The 25,781-nt window shown below is 44.0% G+C and overlaps 1 protein-coding gene across 3 annotated transcripts in view; it reads left to right on the top strand.

The window, feature by feature from the left end:
- Window positions 1-3,356: 3,356 nt before the first annotated feature.
- IDE (insulin degrading enzyme) overlaps window positions 3,357-25,781 on the top strand; it is a 112,329-nt gene continuing 89,904 nt past the window's right edge. For 2 of the 3 annotated variants that reach the window (XM_010381319.2, XM_010381320.2), the window contains exon 1: window positions 3,357-3,530. In XM_010381319.2, coding sequence (XP_010379621.1) covers window positions 3,433-3,530 — 98 coding nt within the window. In that variant the 5' untranslated portion in view covers window positions 3,357-3,432. The remainder of the gene's footprint in view (window positions 3,531-25,781) is intronic. The other variant, XM_010381323.2, reaches the window with a different exon arrangement.

Below are 25,781 nucleotides of genomic sequence, written 5' to 3' on the forward strand. Positions count from 1 at the left end.
GCCGAGACAGGCAAATCATCTGAGGTCAGGAGTTGGAGACCAGCCTGACCAACATGGAGAAACCCCATCTCTACTAAACATATAAAAATTAGCTGGGCGTGGTGGTGCATGCCTGTAATCCCAGCTACCTGGGAGGCTGAGGCAGGAGAATCGCTTGAACCCGGGAGGCAGAGGTTGCAGTGAGCCAAGATCATGCCATTGCACTCCAGCCTGGGTGACAAGAGCGAAATTTCGTCTCAAAAAAAAAAAAAAAAATTCTTTTTCTTTCCTCTGCTAAAACATCCAGGGGGACAAAAAATATTATTTTTCTGAACATTACCAATTAGGAAATAAATGTCAATCTGTCACCACTGGGCTTCCTTTTTAAGTTTTTTTTCTTTCAATTCATTAGGAACTCCTGACTCAGCTCTATGGTGAACTCTATTCTATCTGGACTAATGGAAGGAACCTACAGCACAGATGAACACTAATATTTGGCTTCCAGTATATCAGAGTACTTATATTTGAATATGTGTCTAGTTTTCCTAAGGCAAAGAATGACTTCAGCACATTACTTTTTATGCCTCTAAAAAAGTTGTAGGCCGGGCATGGTGGCTCACGCCTATAATCCCAGCACTTTGGGAGGTCGAGGCAGGGGGATCATGAGGTCAAGAGATCGAGACCATCCTGGCCAGCATGATGAAATCCCGTCTCTACTAAAAATACAAAAATTAGCTGGGCATGGTGGCACGCGCCAGTAGTCCCCACTACTCTGGAGGCTGAGGCAGCAGAATCGCTTGAATCCGGGAGATGGAAGTTGCAGTGAGCCGAGATCGCACCACTGCACTCCAGCCTGGCGACAGAGCGAGACTCCATCTAAAAAAAAGAAAAGAAAAGAAAGTTGTTTAGGTGATTTACACCTTATACTTGTTTGAGTGAGAGTGGGAAAGATTATACCCCAGATCTTCACATTTCCTACTTTTTCTCATCATTCTGGGGTCTGCTTGAATGTCACTTCCTCAGAGAGGCCTTTCCTGACCACCTGTTCCTTCATATCACTCACTTACTTGATTATTATCTGTTTTTCCCACACAGCTAGAAGGTAAGCTCCATCAAGACAGAAACTTTTGTCTCTTTTGTCCACTGCTGTATCCCCAGCACCTTTACAGTACCTGGTATCTGTAAGGAATTCAACAAACATTTGTCAAGTCATAAATGAGATGAGCGAATCACAGGTTTCGGAATCAGACAGTCCCGTGTTCAAATTACAACTCCACTCTTTTTGTCCAATTGTTGGCAAGTTACTTAACCTCTCTCTGCCACAGCTTCCTCATCTCTGGTAGGTGGGGAAATATCCATTACAGAGGGTGGTCATGATGACTAATGAAGGATCAATGTACAATGCCAGACATAGAGTAGACCCTCAAAATTGTTACTTTTCTTTCCATCCACCTCCTCTTTATTGAGACGATAGTTATGAGACTATATTAATATTATTCTTTCTTATCCAGGACATCCACTCCAACCAGAGGGAAATTTATCATGAAGCTAATGAAGTTTAAACTTCAGGGCTGCTCACTTGCACAGGCTCCAAACTGGGATTTGTAGAGGGAAAGCCAGTTGTTGTCTGGAAGCTTTTTTTTTTTTTTTTTTTTGAGACATAGAGTCTCATTTTGTTGCCCAGGCTGGAGTGCGGTGACTTGATCTCAGCTCACTGCAACCTCCGCCTCCCGGGTTCAAGTGATTCTCCTGCCTCAGCCTCCTGAGTAGCTGGGATTACAGGCGCGTGCCACCATGCCCAGCTAATTTTTGTATTTTTAGTAGAGACGGGGTTTCACCATGTTGGTCAGGCTGGTCTGGAACTCCTGACCTCGTGATCCACCCAGTTTGGCTTCCCAAAGTGCTGGGATTACAGGCATGAGCCACCACGCCTGGCCATCTGGAAGCATTTTTATGTAAACATTTCTAATAAATAGCCTAAAGGATCTCAGGAAAAAAAAGGGTACTCATCTCCAAGTCTCCAGTATTTGTTGTGATGTATTCTCTCTAATCTTTTGATTGCTAATTCTGTATTTATAATTTGTATTTTATGTCTCAAAGAGGTCCCCCAAATTGTGTATGTTTCAAGCCCTCCAAGTCTGAATCTACCCTTTACCCAGTCCATTGATAGATTCCATTAATGGAGCATAAATGTATTCAGAAAGTCTGCATTAACACTCTCAGAGGAGCTGTTTCAAGGTGATTGACTACTCTGCATTGGGACTGGTAATTTAAAGGTTCTTAAAACCATGCACTTGCAAACCCCACTAGGAGGCTTGCCATAATTTTTTACCTGTTTTCATCCAAAGGTTTGCCTTTAGGTGAAACTGCATTGTTAAAAAGACCGTGGGTATGCCTTCGATAAAGCATCAACTGGATTAAGGAATCTTCCTACTGAAATCCCATTTAAAGCAATACTTGGACTAAGGACACTGCTTTGGTTGCAGTCTTTGGTCTACCAATCAGAAACCTAAAAATACTTAAGCTGGGAAGTTACCATCCATAATCGCATTCTTCCTTAAAGACTCCCATAAGGTATCATGGAAAGTTAGATCCATAACAACTATTAGGCTGTTCGTGGGTGCAAAGTATTCTCTCCCACTGGGGAGAAAATTCTTTGTTTAAAAAGTAACGACTGAAGCCGACTGACACTAGTAGTATTCCTAGTACGGAGTACTAACAAGAGTAGTAGTTTCTACTCTGGATCTGAAGCCTTCTTTTGCTGTGGCGCCCGTCCCACCCGCACCTTCCTCTTAAGAGAGCTGCTAGCTTCCCCAAGGATGGAAACGTCCCCCTGGGTCCTGACCTCTCTACTGCGGACCCCTGCGTCTGAATTTCCCCCACGCCGCACTCCAGCCTGGTCTCCAGCGCATCTATGCCTTCCCAGTCCACGTCCCCACCGCGCTCTAGAGGGAGCCCGCTGCCCGGGCGCCCGCCGCGGATTCATTTTCTGTGAAGCCGCCGAGACCAGGAACCTAGTTCCGACACCTGCAGGGTCCGGCACGCTAGTCAGTGGGGGTGCCTCAGAAAACATGTCCCCGTGTGCCCTCACTGTTTTCATGAACCGCCCCTTGCTCCCTCACAGCCAGACACGTCGCCACCCTCACAAGTGCGGCCAATGGGACCTAGCTGGGACCCTCCCCGCCTGGGAAAGTCTGGGTGCTGGCTCCTAAAGCGCCCCGGCCAAACCCCCGTCCCACCAACCCGCCACCTCAGGCCTCGGCTGCCCGCCGTCCCCACCGTCCTCGCTAGCGTCGTCGCCCCATCCGGCTCCAGGCAAAACCCGGAGCGGCTGCCTGCCCGCAGCTCCCGGGAGACCGCGCGGCGCGGCGGCTAGAGCATGCGCAGTGCGCAGGGCCGGCACGAAGCGCAAGCAGGAAGCGTTCGCGGTGATCCCGGCGACTGCGCTGGCTAATGCGGTACCGGCTAGCGTGGCTTCTGCACCCCGCGCTGCCCAGCACCTTCCGCTCAGTCCTCGGCGCCCGCCTGCCGCCCCCGGAGCGCCTGTGTGGGTAAGCGGAATGGAGCGCCCGGGCCCTCGGGCCCCGTGGGTCACGGTGGTTTGGCGCTCGGGTTGCAAAGTGGTGAATCAGCACTTAAAGCCGCCGCCGCTGCCCCTCACGCTGCCCGTCCCGCCGGCCTGGGGCCCGGACTGCCGCGCTGAGGCTGCCCCAAGGGCCGGAAGAGCGGCTCGCCAGGCGGGAGCCAGAGGCCTGGTCCAGAGTCGGGGACGTTCCTCGGGCTGGTGAGGGACCGGGGCAGTTACCCGGGGCCACGGGGCGTGTGCCAGTAGTGTGGGGGGCGCGGGGGCGGACAGAGTCACCCGGCCTGCACCCGGGAGCCGCGCCGCGTCACTCTGCCGGAGTCCGTCTGTGAGGGGGCCGGGAACCTGAGGCGGACTCGAGCCGTGGGGTAAAGGAATCCGGCGACTTTTGGGGGACCGCTTCTTACCTTGCCCTCAGCCCTGCCCTTTCCTCCGGGCACTGAGTTTCCAGGGCCGTGTGGAATGCCCGCGCTGGGAAAAAAAAGTTTGTCAGCCTCTCGCCTTAGTGAGAAGACGAGTGTGGGGTTTCCTATCAGGGGACATTTAGGAGCCGAAAGATACCTCGGGATCCTCTACAGCAGCTCCCTTGTTTTATTCGAAGACAACCGGGGCTCCGAGAGATGGCTTGATTTCCCAACAATTGCCGAGATTGTGGCAAAATCAGGATTAGGACACAGGTTTTTTGCCATCCAGTGGCGTGCTCTCCACTTCACCGTTGATCTGCGTACGCTAGGCTTTTTCAGGCTTGTAGTGAACGTTGAATATTTTTTACTACGAATGGAAGAGGATAGGCAGTATTATCTTGCCCTCCCTAGAAACATTATTTGAACCCCTCCTGGTTTTAATCAGTAATAGCCAGCACCTACTAAGTGCAGGGCACTGTGATGGACCCTCTATGTAAAGTATGTGTCTGCCTTCCAAGGAACTTTGATTTGACTTGAGCGGATTGGGATGCCACGGGAATTGAGATAGCTAAAAGGGTGTGTTGATGAGGGTCAGAAGATGAGTAGTATGGGTAGTGTATGGAGGTAGAGATAGAAAAGGGGGGGTAGGCTGGCTTTGGAAGGAATGGCAGAAAGGTTGGAGTGAGGGCTGGCGTGGGCGTAATCCAGCCTAGATATGCGGACAGTTTGTGTTGGGGGAACGGTGAGCCGATTAGTCTGGTTGAAGCTTTAGAGAATTTCCCTGGGGGAATTAGGAGGACCCAAGTCCTGTATTATAACGGTAGGGTAATGCTGGCCTGGGTCTTGAATTCTAGTTGGGATTTTCCCAGTGCGTAGTAGGTAGGGAGACATTAAGTTTTTGAGCTGGGAAGTTATCTGATGGAACTGGGAGTTTAGGAAAGTAGTTTGGTGGCTGTGTGCAAGATGTCAGGGAGTAGAGAGAGTCGAGGCAGAGAAACCTGTTGGAACTTGGTCTTTACTGCCTGTGTTAGGACAGTAGCAGTGGGGCACTGAGAAAAGCTAATACAAATGAAGACTCTATGGAACTTGTTCTCCTCTGTTTTCCATTACATCACAAAATCTCCTATAATGTGCAAAAGACCCCTGAGCTTAGATAATCAGGTGGTAAGCACAGGCAGGATGCCTCCTTTTGTCCTCTTTTGGATCAGTCCACTTTTGTTCTAAATTCATTACTGATAGGCTAGGCTTAGCTTCATACTGTCTCCAGCATATAGCATTTGTGATTTTTAAAGAAAGCACCAATTTTAAGTTTTATATAACTAAGTGGTTTGTATGTTCTAGTGAAAATTACATTTTCTCTGTAGTTATTAAGTCCAGTCGACCATCCAGAGTTTCAAGATATGTTTTTCTCAAAGATGGAAATTTGAGAGATTCAAAGCATAATGAATGAGATGAGCCAGCTGGAAAGCTCTACCCTAAAATGAGTGAGTGAGGCTTTTAAGGAAAATACAGGTCCAACCAAAAGGATTAGGGCATAGTTTTAGGAAGGAAAGCCCTAACGTCTGAAGCTACCACATATTCACACCTTAAGGAATGCAGTCAGCCCTACTGTACATAGTAGGAAGAATGTCTTAACTGAGATAGCCACACAGCTATTTGCTGAAAGAGCTGGAATTTAACCCATGTCTATCTGGCATCGGAGCCTGAGCTCTTGACTGTTATGTACTTGCAAACACAAGTACTGCCTCTGCTGGTATTTGGGCATTCATTTTCTAGTCTAACCTCTTGAGACAGAGATGGTCTTAAAGCATTTATTTAAAATCAACCCATTTACAAAGTAACCTCCTTGTTCTGTGTTCAGCCATATTTTATAACTTGGGACTGCGTGGAATGATCTGAACTGTTGGGGCACCTGGAGATAGTAGCCCATTTCCCTGGCAACAACTTGAGCCACCTGGGCATCAGTCATCTCACTTTGCAGGCAGCCCTACTTTGCATTTCCCTGTTCCGTAGGCTTAGGAAACAGTGGTATGTCAATTGGGACTATCAACATTCAAGCTTTTAAACTACTTTTAATCAGAAAAATGCCTTTTAGTAGTGTAAAAGGACAGGGTATCCTGAGTTTCTTTAACCTAATCCACACATCCTGCCTGTCTTGAAAGTTAGGGTTGAGGCCAGGTGGGGTGGCTCATGCCTGTAATCCCAGAACTTTGGGAGGCCGAGGTGGGCGGATCACTTGAGGTCGGGAGTTCAAGACCATCCTGGGCAACATGGTGAAACCCCATCTCTACAAAAAAATTAGCTGGGCGTGGTGGTGGGCACTTGTAATCCCAGCTACTCGTGAGGCTGAGGCAGGAGAATCACTTGAACCCAGGAGTTGGAGGTTGCAGTGAGCTGAGATCGTGTCACTGCACTCCAGCCTGGGTGATTGAGCGAGACTCTGTCTTAAAAAAAAAAAAAAAAAGTTAGGTTGGGGACAGTCTTCCCAGGATAGGGGAGGAAAAGTTCAGTATGTTTTCTTTTAAGTTCGACACAGGGTTTCACTCTGTTGCTCAGGTTGGAGTGCAGTGGTGTGATCTCAGCTCACTGCAGCCTTTACCTCTTGCGCTCAAGCGATCCTCCCACCTCAGCCTCCTGAGTAGCTGGGACTGCAGGCTCACACCCCCCATCCCACAACTAATTTTTCTGTTTTTGGTAGAGTTGCGGTTTCACGGTGTTGCCCAGGGTGGTCTCAAACTCCTGGGCTGAAGCAATCCCCCCGCCTCCCAAAGTGCTGGGGTTATAGGCATGAGCCACTGTGCCAGGCCCAGTATATGTTTCATAAACATTAGTATCCTTTCTATTTTTCTGTTGGTATTTTATATCTCCTAAACATGTACCCAGAGGATCAGGCTACCTTTTAGCCAGGATGACAAGGCTAGAGCACTTTCCTTCCACAGGGGTAGATTCTCTATAGATACGTTAGGTTTTGGAGCCTTCTCAGTTGGCTGGTCTTCAGTCTGTCCTCATTGTTCTGTTTAGACATTATTTGAATGTCTACTCTGTAGTGATCACACACCGTGTCCAGTACTGTGTAAATGCAAAGATAGCCATAAATCTTGTCCTCAAGGAGCTTTCAGTAATAAACAGTAAACTGCTTTACCTCTGACCCTTTATTAGACACCTCCACTCTTATGTTTTGTTTCTTTCAATTAATTTTGAAAAACAACTTAGTATTTTTTTTTATCACCATGCAGATTACTTTTTTAAAAAGTGGGACTCACAAAATTATTTTATTCTTCTTAAAGAACTGTTTTGTTTCTTTTTGCCTATTAAAGGTGTAACTTTTTTTTTGTTGTTTTTTAGAGACTGAGTCTCGTTCTGTCGCTCAGGTTGGAGAGTGACAGGAACTTGGCTCACTGCAACTTCCACCTCCTGGGTTCAAGTTATTCTCCTGCCTCAGCCTCCAGAGTAGCTGGGATTACAGGTGGGCGCCACCACACACAACTAATTTTTGTATTTTTAGTAGAGACGGGATTTCACCATGATGGCCAGGCTGGTCTCGAACTCCTGACCTCAGGTGATCCACCCGCCTTGGCCTTCCAAAGTGCTGGGATTATAGGCATGAGCCACTGTGCTCGGCGTAACTTTTTTTATTTTTGTATTTATTTTTATTTATTTATTTTTTTTGAGACGGAGTCTCGCTCTGTCACCCAGGCTGGAGTGCAGTGGCCGGATCTCAGCTCACTGCAAGCTCCGCCTCCCGGGTTCACGCCATTCTCCTGCCTCAGCCTCCCGAGTAGCTGGGACTACAGGCGCCCGCCACCTCGCCCGGCTAGTTTTTTGTATTTTTTAGTAGCGACGGGGTTTCACCGGGTTCGCCAGGATGGTCTCGATCTCCTGACCTCGTGATCCACCCGTCTCGGCCTCCCAAAGTGCTGGGATTACAGGCTTGAGCCACCGCGCCCGGCCAACTTTTTTTATTTTTTATTATTTTATTTTATTTATTTATTTATTTTTTGAGACAGAGTCTCCGCTCTGTTGCCCAGGCTGGAGTGCAGTGGCATGATCTCGGCTCACTGCAAGCTCTGCCTCCCAGGTTCACGCCATTCTCCTGCCTCAGCCTCCTGAGTAGCTGGGACTACAGGCGCCCGCCACCACATCCAGCTAATTTTTTGTGTGTGTTTTTAGTAGAAACGGGGTTTCACGGTGTTAGCCAGGATGGTTTCGATCTCCTGACCTTGTGATCCACTCGCCTCGGCCTCCCAAAGTGCTGGGATTACAGGCGTGAGCCACCGCGCCCGGCAACATAACTTTTTAAAGTAGGACTCACGGCCGGGCGCGGTGGCTCAAGCCTGTAATCCCAGCACTTTGGGAGGCCGAGACGGGCGGATCAGGAGGTCAGGAGATCAAGACCATCCTGGCTAACACGGTGAAACCCCGTCTCTATTAAAAAATACAAAAAACTAGCCGGGCGAGGTGGCGGGCGCCTGTAGTCCCAGCTACTAGGGAGGCTGAGGCAGGAGAATGGCGTAAACCCGGGAGGCGGAGCTTGCAGTGAGCTGAGATCCGGCCACTGCACTCCAGCCTGGGCCACAGAGCCAGACTCCGTCTCAAAAAAAAAATAATAATAATAAAAAAAAAATAAAGTAGGACTCACGAGCTGCTTTCTGAAGGGAAGGCATCACACTTTGCCTGACACATAGTAGGTACTCAGTACATATTTATTGCATAACTTACTTGATTAATGGTCTTTTTTCAAAACAGTTTTTCTCTGCAGAATCCTTAGTTTTGCTATGTTGGTATTGCCATTTTTTTCAGTTTAGCTTGAAAATCTTTGAATCTTTTTCCCTCATTGCCTATTCCCAAGACCCAATCCTCCTGAGTCTTTCATCTTAAAGACTCCTAGAGTTTCTTGGAGTGATCTTGACCCTCAACACCATCCTAGTTCAGGACGTGATCATCTTTTTTTTTTTTTTTTTTTTGAGACGGAGTCTCGCTCTGTCACCCAGGCTGGAGTGCAGTGGCCGGATCTCAGCTCACTGCAAGCTCCGCCTCCCGGGTTCACGCCATTCTCCTGCCTCAGCCTCCCAAGTAGCTGGGACTACAGGCGCCGCCACCTCGCCCGGCTAGTTTCTTTTTTTGTATTTTTAGTAGAGACGGGGTTTCACCGTGTTAGCCAGGATGGTCTCGATCTCCTGACCTTGTGATCCGCCCGTCTCGGCCTCCCAAAGTGCTGGGATTACAGGCTTGAGCCACCGCGCCCGGCCGTGATCATCTTCAGTAACATCTTACATCAGTGAGATGATCTCACCTGAACAGGTTTTAGAACTGACTTTTCCAGCCTTCTGTCTCCCTACTAGTTGATTCTTATCATCACTGTCAGATTAATAAATCACTTTTCCCAAGCTGTTGTCTCGCCTAAATATCACCAGTGGTTCTGCGCTATTTCAAGATCAAGTTCAAACTTCTTGACCCAGAATGTAAGCGTTCTGTTGGCTGGCCTTAGCCCAACTTTTCAGCCTAACTCTTCTCCAGTCAGATTTACCAATTTGCTGTCTCCTTTTACATGACCTATTCGTTCCCAATTCCGAGATGCCCTTTCTCTCTTTTCTTTATATGACTAAATCCTTTCTTCTTTTTAGGCCTTGTTATACAGGTCACACAATTACTCTTCCTTTTTCTCGATTTAATAATTATTAAAAACATTGTGAAACATCTATTTGAGGTTTATGTATTGCTTCTTGTTTTTGTACTCTCTTATTTAATATTGTACAAGCCAGAGTATATAGGACAAAGAAGCAAAAACAAACACTTGTGTACTATCTACTTTAGGAAATAGAACATTTCCAGCAACTTTGAACCTGTCTGTGCTCACCTGCCCAGTTGTAACTCTATTCCTCCCCTGTAGAGGTATTATTATTATATTTTGAGAAAGAGTCTGGCCTTGTTGCCCAGGCTGGAGTATAGTGGCGCGATCTCAGCTAACTGCAACCTCTGTCTCCCAGCTTCAAGTGATTCTCCTGCCTCAGCCTCCCAAGTAGCTGAGACTATAGGCGCATACCACCATGCCTGGCTAATTTTTGTGTTTTTAGTAGAGATGGGGTTTCACCACGTTGCCCAGGCTGGTCTTAAACCCCTGACCTCAGGTAATCCACCCACCTCAGCCTCCCAAAGTGCTGGGATTACAGGCGTGGGCCACTGCACTTGGCTGTACTGTTCTATATTTGGATAACAATTTCCTTAGTTTTCTTTATAGCTTTATCACATTTAATACTTCTTAAGTAGTATATTGTTTAGTTTTATTGCTTTTGACCTTTACTACAAACTTTTCTTCTCTGAGTTACTTTTTTTCATTTAACATTCATTTAACATCATTCATAAAGATGTATGAGTTCACTGCTGAATGGCAGTCATGCAAATATGCCCCGGTATCATATCGATCATCACAAACATTCTGTAAGATAGGCCTAATCTATATTCTGACAACTTCCAAATGTATTTCTCTAGCCAGAACCTCTCCCTCAAATTTTAGGTTTAAGTAATAAACTTCCTACTCAACAATATGAGTCACACTGGTCTCCTTGCTTGACTTGCTCTTACCTCAGATCATTTGCACTGTTTTCCCTCTGCTGAGAACACTCTGCTACTAGTAAGATTGGGGAGAGCTTGGCAGAGAACGCAGGATTTGAGCAAGAGTCTTTGAAGGAAATATTGAATTTGGATGAACAAAGAAGGAGAGGTGAGAAAACATTTTGTTTTTTGGAGACAGGATCTCACTCTGTCACCCAGGCTGGAATGCGGTGGCACGATCAAAGCTCACTGCAGCCTTGAACTCCTGAGCTCAAGTGATCCTCTCACCTCAGCCTCCTGAGTAGCTAGGACTACAGACTTGTGCCACCATGCCTGGCTAATTTTTTTTTTTTTTGAGACGGAGTCTTGCTCTGTCGCCCAGGCTGGAGTGCAGTGGCCAGATCTCAGCTCACTGCAAGCTCCGCCTCCCGGGTTCCCACCATTCTCCTGCCTCAGCCTCCGGAGTACCTGGGACTACAGGCGTCCGCCACCTCACCCGGCTAGTTTTTTGTATTTTTAGTAGAGACGGGGTTTCACCATGTTAGCCAGGATGGTCTCGATCTCCTGACCTCGTGATCCGCCCATCTCGGCCTCCCAAAGTGCTGGGATTACAGGCTTGAGCCACCGCGCCCGGCCTGCCTGGCTAATTTTTTAAATTTCTGTAGAGGCAGGATATTGCTATGTTGTCCATGCTGGTCTCTAACTCTTGGCTTCAAGCAATCCTCCTGCCTCTGCCTCCCAAAGTGCTGTGATTATAGGCATAAGCCACCACAACCAGAGGCGAAAATGTTTTAGATAGAAGGAATGGTATTAGCAAAGGTGCAGAAGTAGGGAAATTCACAATATCAGCAAAGGAAAGTGAAATTTTGTCCTATTGTATGTAGAGAACCTCAGATACTTTTTGAGCAATAGAGTGACATATGAAAGCTGTGTTTTTGGATAATTAATCTGGCTGTTTTTTGTAAGCACAGTTTGAAATGCAGGCAGAGACTGATGAGGGATAAAGAAGGTAGTACAAATGACAGGGAAAGAAGAGTGTCTGCAGAAGACGTGCAAGAAGGATTCAGCAGGGTTTAGTTATTGATTGGATATAGGGATGATGGGGGAGTCAGAGAAGCCTGAGATCTTGAGCCGGAGTGACTTTGAGTCTAGGAAGGGCCACCAGGGTAGGGAAAACTCTCGTGGGGGAGACCCAGCTCTGGGAAGTTCAGCTACGTGAGATGTTTGTCCTGCCTGGCAGGTGGCAGGTTTTCCAAAGGCATACCAAGAGAACAGGTTGATTGGGTACGGCAGTGGGGCACAGTCTTGTAGGCACTTTTGAGCTGGCTATTACCCTCAGCTCCCATAGGGAGTCTAGAACAAATCTGACCTGTGCTGGGGTCTGAGTGGATTCAGCTGTAATGCTCTTGCTGCCACTGGTAATGTTAACCATAAAAGATTTAGTAGCTAATATTTATTGAATGCCTATTGTATGTTAATGCTTCTTTGGGTGGAAGGTAGTCATCCCCTCAAGCAGTTATTCTTTGTTACAAACAATCCAATTAAACTTGCTTAATTATTTTGAAATGTGCAATTAAACTATTATTGATTATAGTCACCCTGTTGTGCTATCAAATACTAGGTCTTTTTTTTTTTTTCCCCTTTGGTACCCATTAACCATCCCCACCTGCGCTCAACCATCCACTACCCTTCCCAGCCTCTGGTAACCATTGCTACTCTCTCTATCTCCATGAGTTCAGTTGTTTTGATTTTTAGATCCCACAAATAAGTAAGAGCATGTGATGTCTGTCTTTCTGTGCCTGGCTTATTTCACTTATAATAACCCCAGTTTATGCATTTTATTAGGAGCTTTGCATATGTCGTGCGTGCGTGTGTGTATGTGTATGTGTGAGAAACAGTCACTCTCACTCTGTCACCCCTAGGTGGAGTGCAGTGGTGTGATCAGGGCTCACTGCAGCCTCGACCTCTCTGGGCTCAGATGATTCTCCTGCCACCTCAGTACTCCCATGTTCCTCGAGTAGCTGGGACTAGTAGCTGGAACGCGGCACATACCACCATACCTGGCTAATTTTGGGGGGATTTTTTTTTTTTTTTTTGTAGAGACAGGGTTTCGTCATGTTGCCCAGACTGGTCTCAAACTCCTCGGTTCAAGCAGTCCACCTACCTTGGCCTCCCAAAGTACTGGGATTACATCCGTGAGCCACTGCACCTGGCTGCATATGTCGTTGTCTTTAATGGCCACAGGAATTCTGTGGGAGAGTGGTGGTGGTGGTGTTTTTTTTTTTTTTTTTCTTTCAGATAAGGATATTGAAGCTCAAAGAGGTTAACTTGCTCAAGGATATACAGTTAATAAGTGGCTTAGCGAGATATGAATTCAGCTGGGCTCACTCAAGAACCTGAGGGGTTGACCATTATATTATCTTCTTCCTAGAGGTAGCATGGCATTTTTAGTAGAGATGGGAATGTTAAAACAGGGAGATATTTTTAGGAATAATATACAAGGTAGTTGCTGATATTGAGTCTGAAGTGATTACTGGATAGCCAAGGGGAGATCTGCAGGAAGCATTTGAAATATGACCAGAACTTGGTAAGAAGGCCTGAGCTGATTTCCTAAATCTGAGAATAGAGTTGAAGACACAGACATGGATGGATATAGGAAAAATAATCTATGTTCAGATGTGGTGGGGAGGGGCCAGCCTTGACAATGATTACATTTAGGGATAAGAAGGAAACATAGTTGGAGAGGTTGGGAGTTAGAGAGGTGGAAGATGACATCAGAAGTGAAATAGTCCGAACTTCTAGCAAAAGAGATTTTGGAGAGGATGGGGTCTTGAGAAAAGAACAAATACCATTTCTTTCTTTGCTTTTTTTTTTTTTTTGAGACGGAGTCTTGCTCTGTTGCCTAGGCTGGAGTGCAGTGGCGCTCACTGCGACCTCTGCCTCCTGAATTCAAGCAATTCTCATTCCTCAGCCTCCCGAGTTGCTGCGATTATAGGCGCCTGCCACCGTGCCCCAGCTAATTTTTCTTTCTTTTTTTTTTTGAGACGGAGTCTCGCTCTATCACCCAGGCTGGAGTGCAGTGGCGTGATCTTGACTCACTGCAACCTCCGCCTCCCACGTTCAAGCAGTTCTCTGCCTCAGCATCCCAAGTAGCTGAGACTACAGGCATGTGCCACCATGCCCAGCTAATTTTGTATTTTTAGTAGAGATGGGATTTTTTAAATAACTAATACCAATTCTGCTCAAATTATTCCAAAAAATAAAGGAGGAAGGAATAACTCCAGACTCATTCTATGAGGCCAGTGTTTTTGGTGTCATATACAGGAAATCATTGCCCAATCCAATGTCATGAAGCTTTTGCCCTGTGTTTTCTTCTAAGAGTTTTATGATTTTAGCTCTTATATTTAGTTTTTTTATCCATGCCTTTGGATTTTTTTTCTATACCAAAGTTAAAGAAGAATAAGAGGAATTCAACTATCTTTTATCTAGTACTTACTGTATTGGTCAGTTCTCGCATTGCTGTAAAGAAATACCTGAGACTGGATAATTTATAAAGAAAAGAGGTTTAATTGGCTCACAGTTCTGCAGGCATACCGGAAGCATCATGCTGGCATCTGCTCGGTTTCTAGAGAGGCCTCAGGAAACTTTCAGTCACAGTGGAAGGCAAAGGGGAAGAAAGCACTGCTTACATGGCAGGAGCAGGACCAAGGAGGAGGGAGGTGCTACACACTTTTTTTTTTTTTTTTTTTTTGAGACGGAGTCTCGCTCTGTCGCCCGGGCTGGAGTGCAGTGGCCGGATCTCAGCTCACTGCAAGCTCCGCCTCCCGGGTTACGCCATTCTCCTGCCTCAGCCTCCCAGGTAGCTGGGACTACAGGTGCCCGCCACCTCGCCCGGCTAGTTTTTTGTATTTTTTAGTAGAGACGGGGTTTCACCATGTTAGCCAGGATGGTCTCGATCTCCTGACCTCGTGATCCGCCCGTCTCGGCCTCCCAAAGTGCTGGGATTACAGGCTTGAGCCACCGCGCCCGGCCGCTACACACTTTTAAACAACCAGATCTCACTCACTATCACAAGAACAGCACCAAGAGGATGCTGCTAACCCATTCATGAGAACTCTGCCCCAGTCACCTCCCATCAGGCCCCACCTCCAGCACTGGGGTTTACAATTCAGCTTGAAATTTGGTGGGGACACAGATTCAAACCATATCACTTACATAGTTTCATTTTTTACATTTTGTTTTCTTGTTTATTGGGAGTTTATATTTGTGAATGATGTTAGATGTGGACTGATTTTGTCTTTTTCCTGATGGCAACTCAATTGTCCAGACACTATTAAAGTCCATCTCTTACACTGAATTGAAATGCCACTTTTGTTAAATGCTAAGTTTCCATATGTATTTCAGTCTAATTCTCTACTTTTTAGTCTTTTCCATTGTTCTGTCTGTCTTTTTTGTTTGTTTTCCGAGCCGGAGTCTTGCTCTGTCACCCAGGCTGGAGTGCTGTGGCAACCTCTGCCTCCAGGGTTCAAGTGATTCTTTTGCCTCAGCCTCCCAAGTAGCTGGGACTATAGGCGCCCGCCACTGCACCCAGCTAATTTTTGTATTTTTAGTAGAGACAAGGTTTCACCATGTTGGCCAGGCTGGTCTCGAACTCCTGACCTCAGGTGATTCACCCATCTCAGTCTCCCAAAGTGCTGGGATTACAGGTGTGAGGCACTGTGCCCGGCCTTTCCTTGCTATTTATTCTTGTGTGTTTGTTTTTCCGTATAAACTTTAACATCAATATGTCTCCATAAAGTAGCTTTTTGGTATTTTTATTGGGGTTCTGCATTAATTTTTAAACTATACTTGTCAGAGCTTTGGGAATCCTTGTCAGTATCACCAACACTGATGGAGCCTGGAATTTTTGTTTTGTTTTGTTCATTTGGATAGGGGGAGGGTGTCAATGACTTCCTCTTCCCTTCTTAAACTAATCATTTCATTTTATGAATTAGATTTCCGTAAGATTTCAGTGGAAGAAAGCATATTTCTTTTTTAAAAAATAGTTTGAAACTTGTATCATAAAGTAGCCTCTACTTGAATGCTTGGTGGTGTGGTACTGCTGACACAGCCTAGTCCGTGAAGACTAGGTTAAATTGTCTACATAAGCATCAGTTGCTCTCCTTGTGTCTACCAACACTGAGCTTAGTTTTGCCTACTGTGGCAATAAAAAGTGAGTTCACTTTTTTACCTAATAGTTTTGAATGCTTGTGGATTGCCTTTATCAATTGGTTAGTTTTATGGATGAGTCCATTTTAATGGTGTTGAAAAGAATATAGGTGATCATTCTTTTTTTTTTTTTTTTTTTTTGAGATGGAGTCTTGCTCTGTTGCCCAGGCTGGAGTACAGTGGCACAATCTCGGCTCACTGCAAGCTCCGCCTCCTGGGTTCACGCCATTCTCCTGCCTCAGCCTCCCGAGTAGCTGGGACTACAGGCGCCCGCCACCATGCCCGGCTAATTTTTGTATTTTTTTTTTTTTTTTTTTAGTAGAGACAGGGTTTCACCTTGGTAGCCAGGACGGTCTCAATCTCCTGACTTCGTGATCCGCCCGCCTCGGCCTCCCAAAGTGCTGGGATTACAGGCGTGAGCCACTGTGCCCGGCCAGAGGTGACTTTTTTTTTTTTTGAGATGGAGTCTTGCTCTGTCGCCCAGGCTTGAGTGCAGTGGTGCGATCTCAGCTCACTGCAACCTCCGCCTCCCGGGTTCTCTCCATTCTCCTGCCTCAGCCTCCTGAGTAACTGGGACTGCGGGCGCATGCCACAACGCCTGGCTAATTTATTTTTATTTTTATTTTTGGTAGAGACGGGGTTTCACCATGTTAGCCAGGATGGTCTCGATCTCATGACCTTGTGATCTGCCGTCCTCATCCTCCCAAAGAGCTGGCAGGCATGAGCCACCGCGCCCGGCCAGTGACTTTTCATAAAGTCTATGTCTATACACGTGCTATGTACTCACAAAAAGAAAAAATAAAATACAAAGTTTATACCTAAATAACGAAATAGAATAGCATTGCTGTTAAGAAAGAGTCAGAATCGAGGCTACTAACTTTCTAAACTTTCAGCAGTTATTATCCTATATGTAAAAGAAACAAAGTGGAACCTAAAATTGACAGCAACATCGGGCCAAACCGCATTAGATTAGCAGTTGAGTGAGGATGTAAGTGCTAGAATTAGGCTGTGGGTTCTGTTCCATTGTCTGCTTGAATTTTTCACCTGAGAAGCCATTTAAAAAATCATTTTGGAAATTGCCCCAGTTGTGAGCCAACAAACTAGTTCCTTTTTTTTCATGGTTTTGTTTTTTTGTTTTTTTAATTTTTTTTTAATTTTTTTTTTTTTTTTTTTTTTTTTTTTTTTTTTTTTTTTTTTTTTGAGACAGAGCTTCGCTCTTGTTGCCCAGGCTGGAGTGCAGTGGTGCAATCTCAGCTTACCACAGCCTCCACCTCCCAGGTTCAAGCGATTCTCCTGCCTCAGCCTCCCGAGTAGCTGGGATTATAGGCATGTGTCACCGTGCCTGGCTAATTTTGTATGTTTAGTAGAGACGGGGTTTCTCCATGTTGGTCAGGCTGGTCTTGAACTCCTGACCTCAGGTGATCTGCCTGCCTCAGCCTCCCAAAGTGTTGAACTATACTTTTAACTTGGTGAAGTGTTTAACAGCATGGTGGTTTTGTGTCTAAAGACTTGGGTTTGAATCCTAGCTCTTCTATTTTATACCTATGTGGTTCCAACCAAATAACTTTTCTGAGCTTTAATTTCCCCATCCAGTAAAGAATGGGGATAATAGGATCTATATAAGGGGCTCATTGAATATATTATGTGTATATATAATATATTATATAATATATTTATTCCCTAAACAAGTATATGTGCTGCAAGATACTGAGTATTCAGTAAGCATCTATTCTGACATAACTGGTTTTGCTTCTTTCTAAGCTTAACCCTTCACTTGTGCACTAGATTCCTTACTCTAGGACAAGGTTCCTGTAAAGTTTCCTTCTCTCTTTCTCTTTTGTTATCAGTTTTTTCTCTCTTCATTTAAATCTTTTGTGGCTTAGATTTCGATTGATTGATTGAGAAATATATAGATACATAGATGGGAGTTTAATTATAGAAGCTTTTTGTACTTTAATGAGGCTGTCTCCTGGGTTTAAGTGGATAGAATTGGTTGCAGTGATTTTCATCCATTATTTTGGGGGTAATAAAATCAGAATTGTAAATTAGGGTCTTTCATCCTTAGCGCTATTGATATTTTGTACCAAAATCTTTTTCTTTTTTTTAAAGACATAATCTCACTCTGTTGCCCAGACTGGAGTGCAGTGGCACAATCTTGGCTCACTGCAACATCCACCTCCCAGATTCAAGTGATTCTTGTGCCTCAGCCTCCCGCATAGCTGGGATTACAGATTTGTGCCACCATGCCCAGCTAATTTTTGTATTTTTAGTAGAGACAGTATTTCAGCATGTTGGCTAGGCTGGTTTCGAACTCCTAGCCTCAGGTGATCCGCCTGCCTCAGCCTCCCAAAGTGCTGGGATTACAGGTGTGGGCCAAATAATTCTTGTGGGAGATATCCTGTGCAGTGTAGGATGCTTAGTGGCATCCCTGGCCTCCACTCACTATATGCCATTAGCACCTTCAGTTGTGACAATAAAAAATGCCTCTAGTCATTGCCAGATGTCCTCAGTGGGGGTTGGTGAGTGGGAATAGTCACCCATTGAGAACTACTCACTATAAACACTGGCTCATCTATTGCAATTATAAAGGGATAATTATTTACCTGTTTTCCTAATAGTCTTATAAAGTATAATCCTATTATCAGCCTGCCTAATGAATGTTTTTGACCACTAGAGATGACAAATAACATCTGGAATTCATATAAGTATGTGTTAAGAATGCTGGTAATAACATGGTGGTTATGGAGGTGGTCTGTTTGCACCTCACCCACTACGACCATAATGATGATGATGATGATTTTATAATCAAGTTACCATTCGTGGATGACTGCTGTGTACCAGGAACTATACCTTGGTGAAGTTTATATAAACATATTTTACAGTAGAAACCCTGTGAAGGTTGCCTGAGTATGGTGCAACTATAGGTACCCCTGTCAATTTAATGGGCCATGTATACATTTCATCTGACTTTTTTTTTTTTTTTTTTTTGAGATGGAGTTTTGCTCTTGTTGCCCAGGCTAGAGGGCAGTGGCGCGATCTCAGTTCACCGCAACCTCTGCCTCCCGGGTTCGAGCAATTCTTCTGCCTCAGCTTCCCGAGTAGCTGGGATTACAGGAGCCCACCACCACGCCTGGCTAATTTTGGTATTTTTAGTAGAGATGGGCTTCTCCATGTTGGTCAGGCTGGTCTTGAACTCCCGACATCAGGTGATCCACCTGCCTCGACCTCCCAAAGTGCTGGGATTGCAGGCATGAGCCATCGCACCCGGCCTCATCTAACTCTTGATTGTCAAAACTAGATGAGGCCAAAATGGGCACGATAGCACACCGTCCTACTTGGGAGGCCGAGATGGGAGGATCGCTTGAGCCTGGGTGTTCAATTTCAGCCTGCGCAACATAGGGAGACCTGTTTTTAAAAACAAAAACACACTAGATGAGGCCAGGCAATCTGGTTTGACCAGAATAGTCCGGTAGTATCCAGTACCTCAGGAGCAGAGAGGTCATTTGGTAAAGGTGAGGGTATGTAATTGCCGAACACGGGCTGCAAGTGGTCAGTAGATCAGTGCAGACAGTGAGGAATCATACTAAGGCAAAGTACAGGTCAAGTTTCCTGAGGCTGCATTCTCTGAGTTGGGCAGATTATCTTCTGTCAGAACCAGCATGTACATATAGGTGGAACTGAACCCTCTGTACAGAATACAGGTTGAGCATTCCAAATCTGAAAAATCAGAAATCCTCCAGAATTCTAAATTTTTTGAGCACCAACATGATGCTCAAAGCAGATGCTCGATTGGTAAATGTAATGCAAATATTTTAAAATCCAGGAAAATCTGAAACACTTCTGATCCCAACCATTTTTGATGAGGGATATTTATGGTTTGCTTTTTTTAGAGGGCTGTCTTGAGAGAATTAGTTACAGGTTGATAACTCTTCGACCTGTAACTAATTTGAATTAATCTTTAGAAGCCAGGCCAGGCGTGGTGGCTTGTGCCTATAATCCCAGCACTTGGGAAGCCAAAGTGGAAAGATTGTTTGAGCCCAGGAGTTCGAGTAGTCCTGGGAAACATGGCAAAACCTGTCTCTACTTAAAAAAAAAAAAAAAAAAAATTAGCCAGGCATGGTGGCGCATGCCTGTAGTCCCAGCTACCCAGGAGGCTGAGGTGGGAGGATCACCTGAGCCCAGGAAGTCGTGAGCCCTGATAGTGGCACTGCACTCCAGCCTGGATGATGAGAGTGAGACCGTATCTTAAAAAGAAGAAGAAGAAGAAGAGGAGGAGGAGGAGGAGGAGGAGGAGGAGAGTGAGACCCTATCTTAAAAAGAAGAAGAAGAAGAAGAGGAGGAGGAGGAGGAGGAGGAGGAGGAGGAGGAGGGAGGAGGAGGAGGAGGAGGGGGGAGGAGGAGGAAAGAGAAGAGAAGAGAAGAAAAGAAGAAGAAGAAGAAAGAAGAAAGAAGAAAAGAAAGAAGAAAGAAGAAAGAAGAAGAAAGAAAGAAGAAAGAAGAAGAAAGAAGAAAGAAGAAGACAGGTGTCTTTAAGCTGCCCTTGCTGTTCTGGGTTCATGAAGCATCTATGAGAGGTTACCCATATGTAAAATTAATTGAGTTTGAAGAAATGTTAACTTTGTATGGTATTCTTTTAATTTTGTTTTAAAAATAATTTGTCTCATTCAAATCCTGAATTAGAAATTGTTTGGTATAAATATTGAAAGTTGTTGAGGGGAGAATTTATTCAAAGTTTAATCATTTTGCTTTATCTATGTTATACTTAGCTCTTTATTAGTTACTGGGAGTGTCAAGTTTTATTTTTAAATCTTAACTAGAGTCTAAAGTAATTACTAAAAGCTAGTTCAAATAATATGTAATAAGTAAAGACCTGAGTTAAAAGATTTAGCATACTGAGTTAACTTTGTTGACTGATGCTGTACTTACATGGGCCTCCTATTTCTTGTGGCCAATCAACAGAAGTAATTGTCTCAAGACACACCTGAGAAGGTTTAATTATGTTAATTGTACTACTGTTCCTTAGTGAGCTTAGTTTAGGACCTCTTTGGTATGGGTAGCTACTTTCCAGTATTCAAGTGGTACTGTTTCCAGGATGATTTTTGGTGGTTGATATTTGTAATATCAGTAATTCATGTATCTCCCACTTCCTTTTATTTTGCTGTGTTTTATGATATTTTGAAAAGCTCTATTTTTAAGAACTTTGTATTGAAAGATGTCAGTGTTCAACTTAATGCATTTTTACAAACTGAACATACCTGTATAACCAGCACATGACCTGGAACCCCAAAGCCCCTTCATTCTCCTTTTCAAATCCAATCACTACTCCCACTCCCAAGGGTAATGACTATCCTGGAATGAAGGCATAGCTTGATTTTACTTGCTCTTCTGCTTTGTATAAATGGAAGGTTACAGTAGTCTTTTGTGTCTAGCCTCTTTCACTCAACCTTATATTAGTGAGATTCATGTATATTGTGCTTTGTTCTATATTATTCCTTTTTATTGCTGTATACTTTCCATTGTGTGAATGTACAATTTATCATTTCATTGTTGATTGTCATTTGATCATTTCTAGTATGGGTTATTTTGAATAGTGTTGCTATCAACATATAAATGCATTTATTTGGGTTATTTATCTGTTACTAGCGTTGTTAGGTCGTAATGTGAGCTTTAGTGTATAGTGCCAATTTTTGAAAATGGTTGTGCCCGTACCAAATTGCATTTCTATAGCAGTGTGTGAGAGTTTGTTAACTTCTTTAACACCTGGTATTTGCCCTCCTTTTCTTCTTAGCCATTCTGGTAAATATGTAGTAGTATCTCAGAAAATCTTCTGTTGGTAAAGTTAGTTGCAAATTTGGGACCTCTTGGGACTTTAATCTGTCACACCAACTTCATGCCACCACTGAAGCCTCAATGATATCTCTTCATCCAGTAGAGTCCCTTTGCTTAGGGCAAGCATGATCTTCAATCTGCACTCAGAATTAGCAAATATTTTCAGAGAAGAAAGTGAATGATGATTATCAACTCACCTCAGAGGTTGCTTGCCTTTCTGGGACTAGTTTATCCAATCCTGTTGCTTGCACAACTTTCCAACATCTTTGCAAACGTGACTTTTGTAATTTATCATGGCCTTTTCTAGTTGTTGAAGTTGAATTTGTTTGCCATGAGCTACTATATCCTACCCAGAAATGGAAGTCATCAGTAGATTCTTGGGATTTTCTATATACATAATCATATTGCTTGAGAATCATGTTAATTTTTTTCCTCTTTCTCATCTCTACGTGTTTTGTTTCTTTTTCTTGGTTTATTTGGACTGGTTAGAACTACCAATAAAGTGTTGAAATAGAAGAAATGTTAGTGGCATCGTGTTGGTAGAGGAGGGCGTGAGATTGTTTACATTATTTGTAATATAAACTATTGAGTATGATAATTACCATAGTTTCTGTGATATTCTTTTTAAAATGAAGAAATGTAATTCCAGTTTGCTGACTTTAAAAAAATACATGAATCGTTGTTTTAGAATTTAAATACTTTTTTGCACCTATCAAGATGATTATGATTTTCTTCCCTTTTTTTCTGATCCTGTGGTTTAATGTATACTTTTAAAAATTAGTATACTTAAACCCATTCATGCCTACTGTAGTACTTATTTTTATGTTTCCTCTCATGCATGAGGCAGTTCTGTACATGTACTCTCTCGCTTTAAACCTGTTATACATTTAATCCTGCCATGTATTATGGTTCTTAGCTAAGGGACTCCTTTGGTAGATTAGAAGCATTGCAGACTCCCCCTACACCTCTGTTTTATATGCAGAAGAAGGAGTAAAAAACTGAAAACTTTCCTTGGAGCATTTATTTTGACCTACTTTTTGTTTCCTGGCTTTTGTTATTCGGGATTGTAAGCGAAGAAGAATGGGGTCAGGGAAGGACTGTGAGGGTGATAAACAGGAGCTGGAGAATAAACCAGTGTATGATTTCCTTCAGCACCACCTTCTGTTCCTCCCCTTCCCACGCTTCCTCTTTCTCTGTAGTTCCAGCTTTACCACAAATCAGCTTGCCGTTGGGCAAGTAAGTGGTTACTTACCTTTTTTTTTTTTTCTTTTTGATTATACTTTAGTATGCAAGCACTGACTGAGCTTTTGTTTCTCATTTGGAGTTGAAGAGGATGACTGTGAACAGCTGTTGTGACCCACCACTTAGGGAGAATGGAAAGATTAAATGAACAGTTTATAAATCACATGACACTTTAAAAAAAATGAGAGTGATTGTTAGGATTAGATTTGTGCAATAGTATTGTATCTTTTTTTTTTTTTTTTTGAGATAGTCTCGCTCTGTCACTCAGGCTGGACTGCAGTGGCGCGATCTCAGCTCACTGCAACCTCTGCCTCCTGGGTTCAAGCTATTCTCCTGCCTTAGCCTTGCGAGTCGCTGGGATTACAGGCATGCGCCATCATGCTTGGCTAATTTTTATATTTTCAATAGAGATGGGGTTTCACCATGTTGGCCAGGCTGGTCTCAAACTCCTGACCTCAGGTGATCCTCCCACCTCAGCCTCCCAAAGTGTTGGGATTACAGGTGTGAGCCACCACGCCCAGCCTATATCTTACATTTCCTAACAGCCCCGAAAACTCCATGTGGAAGAAGGATACTTGTGAAACACCCTTGATACCCAAACTACAAGAAACTTTCTATAGTTACCTCTCTGGCACAAGGTCTAAAACAGAAGTTTTGTTCATTTGCTTAAACTTTATAACATTTCTATAAAGTATTCTGTGTTAAATGAACAACCATTGATAGGCATGCATCAAACTAAAACAACATTTGCAAAAGCACTTCTCTCTAGAATGATACTGCTTTAGAATTTCTTTAAATTGCAACCACCCTACTTCATTTAAGGGTTTATTTGTTTGTCATAAACTCCTTTCCAGAGGGCCAGGACATGGAGTTACAATAGCTGATATTCTGCCTGGCACAAAGGCAAAACATCAGGGGTGAATAAGATTTAACTGACAGAATTTTATTTTGTACCCAACTTTATGATCTAGCTGGTGTATGAAGTGAGGTATACCTGTTCCTATAACTGAAGAGCTTTGGGTAGGTGGTTCCCTAAGACGTGTTGTTATTTTTTAGTTCATGTAATATTAATAGTACTTCGGATATGGTCTTAAGCATTAATATGTTGAGGCATCCTAGGGCTCATACCACCACTATCTTGTCACCCTCTGCTTATTTACCTCTGCCTTCTGCAAGGAAGTGGGAATGTTATGTAGTGTGGTTTTGATTCCAGGCCTTTTCTCTCTGGGTTCCTCCTCCACATGCATGAGTGCTGTAGGCCTTGACTTCCACCTATGGTTTTGGGAGGGGGTGGATGGATTCCACAGAAGGCCACAGAAGGGAGGTTTTGGTTTGTAATTCACTATTAACGTGACCACTCACCTGTTCAGGTTTATAGGTCATTATTTCTAAATCAGGTCTGACTTTAAATTTGTAAGAGACCAGTGGAGGTGAGTAGGAAGTAAAAAGCAAAGTAAAATTTCCCAATCTGCTACTATATTGATTGTGAAACACTTGAAAGAGAGATGAGAAAGACTGAAAGGTCACTTGAATAAAAGATTCTTTGCATAGTAAAATTTACTCTTGGTGTGGAATTTGGAAATGACCTTATATTTGGGGATTTGTTTTTGCATACCTGAAATTTAGGCCTTTACATGTCTTAGTCCATGATCGTGACCTGGAGTTCCTGTTATAGTTCATTAGCACCATGCTTCTTGTTTTTCCACTATATTCCTCATGCTTTTTCTTCATTGTCAGGCTCCGCTCACATATTTCCCTTCTATCTTGATTGATTGTCTCCTTGCCTTTTATTTGGTGTGCTTCTACTCTCCTCTCCTAGACAGGGTTAGGTGCACCCCTTCTATTACTCCCATAGTGCTCTGAGGACAATTTTGTCACCACACTTAAAAGATAATGATCTGGGCTGGGTGTAGTGGCTCATGCCTGCAATCCCAGCACTTTGGGATGCCAAGGCGGCAGTCGCTTGAGCCCAGGGGTTTGAAAGACCAGCCCGGACAACATGGCAAAACCCCATCTATACAAAAAAAATTACCTAGAGGCCAGACACTGTGACTCATGCTTGTAGTCCCAGAACTTTGGGAGGCCAAGGCGGTTGGATTGCTTGAAGTCAGGAATTCGAGACCGGTCTGGCGAACATGGCAAAACCCTGTCTATAAAACAAAACAAAAAATTAGCTGGGTACGGTGGTGAGTGGCTATAGTCCCAGCTACTGGGGAAGCTGAGGTGGTAGGATCACCTGAGCCCGGAATGTTGAGGCTATAGTGAACCAAGATTGTGCCTGGGTGACAGAGTGAAACCCTGTCTCAAAAAAATATGAAAAAAAGATAATGACCTGTTTTTATATCTGACATCATCACTAGTCTGGGTTCTTTCAAAACAAGGGCTCTGGTGTACTCATCTTTGTAACCATTTGCGTAATGTGATGCCTGGACCTTAATCGACTTTCTTAAATGTTTGTTTGGATATGGAGGGGAGGCTGGACACAGGACTGGGAGTTAAGACTGAGTTTGATTATAACTTTTTACTGTGTGATCTTGGGCAACTGATTTATTAAACTCCTTGAGGTTCAGTTTCCTTGTATGTAAGATGAGGGGATCTAGCCCTCCTGGGGATCTTGTTAAAATGCAGATTATGGCTCAGTAGGTCTCTGGTGGGTTCTGATATTTTGCATTTTTAACAAACTCCCAGGAGAAGCCAGTGTAGCCAGTCTATGAACTACAAAGGACTAGATAACATTTAGTGGCTCTTCCAGCTTTTATCTTCTGTGATTATAGTCATTGTTTTAAATTCTGAACAAAATGACAAAATAAGTGTTGTAATTACTAAATATCTCTCCAGTTTATCAGAGTGCTGAAAAGACATTTCTGTGCCTTATGAAGTTTCCAGTGTATGACAATGTCCCTAGAATTGAAAGTAATTTTATTGCTCCTAAAATTTTAACTTTAACAAGTTAAAAATATAAATGTCTGAGAAAGCATTTGGGT

This window comes from Rhinopithecus roxellana, chromosome 11 (genome assembly GCF_007565055.1).
Source record: "Rhinopithecus roxellana isolate Shanxi Qingling chromosome 11, ASM756505v1, whole genome shotgun sequence".
In the NCBI taxonomy this organism is placed as follows: Eukaryota; Metazoa; Chordata; class Mammalia; order Primates; family Cercopithecidae; genus Rhinopithecus; species Rhinopithecus roxellana.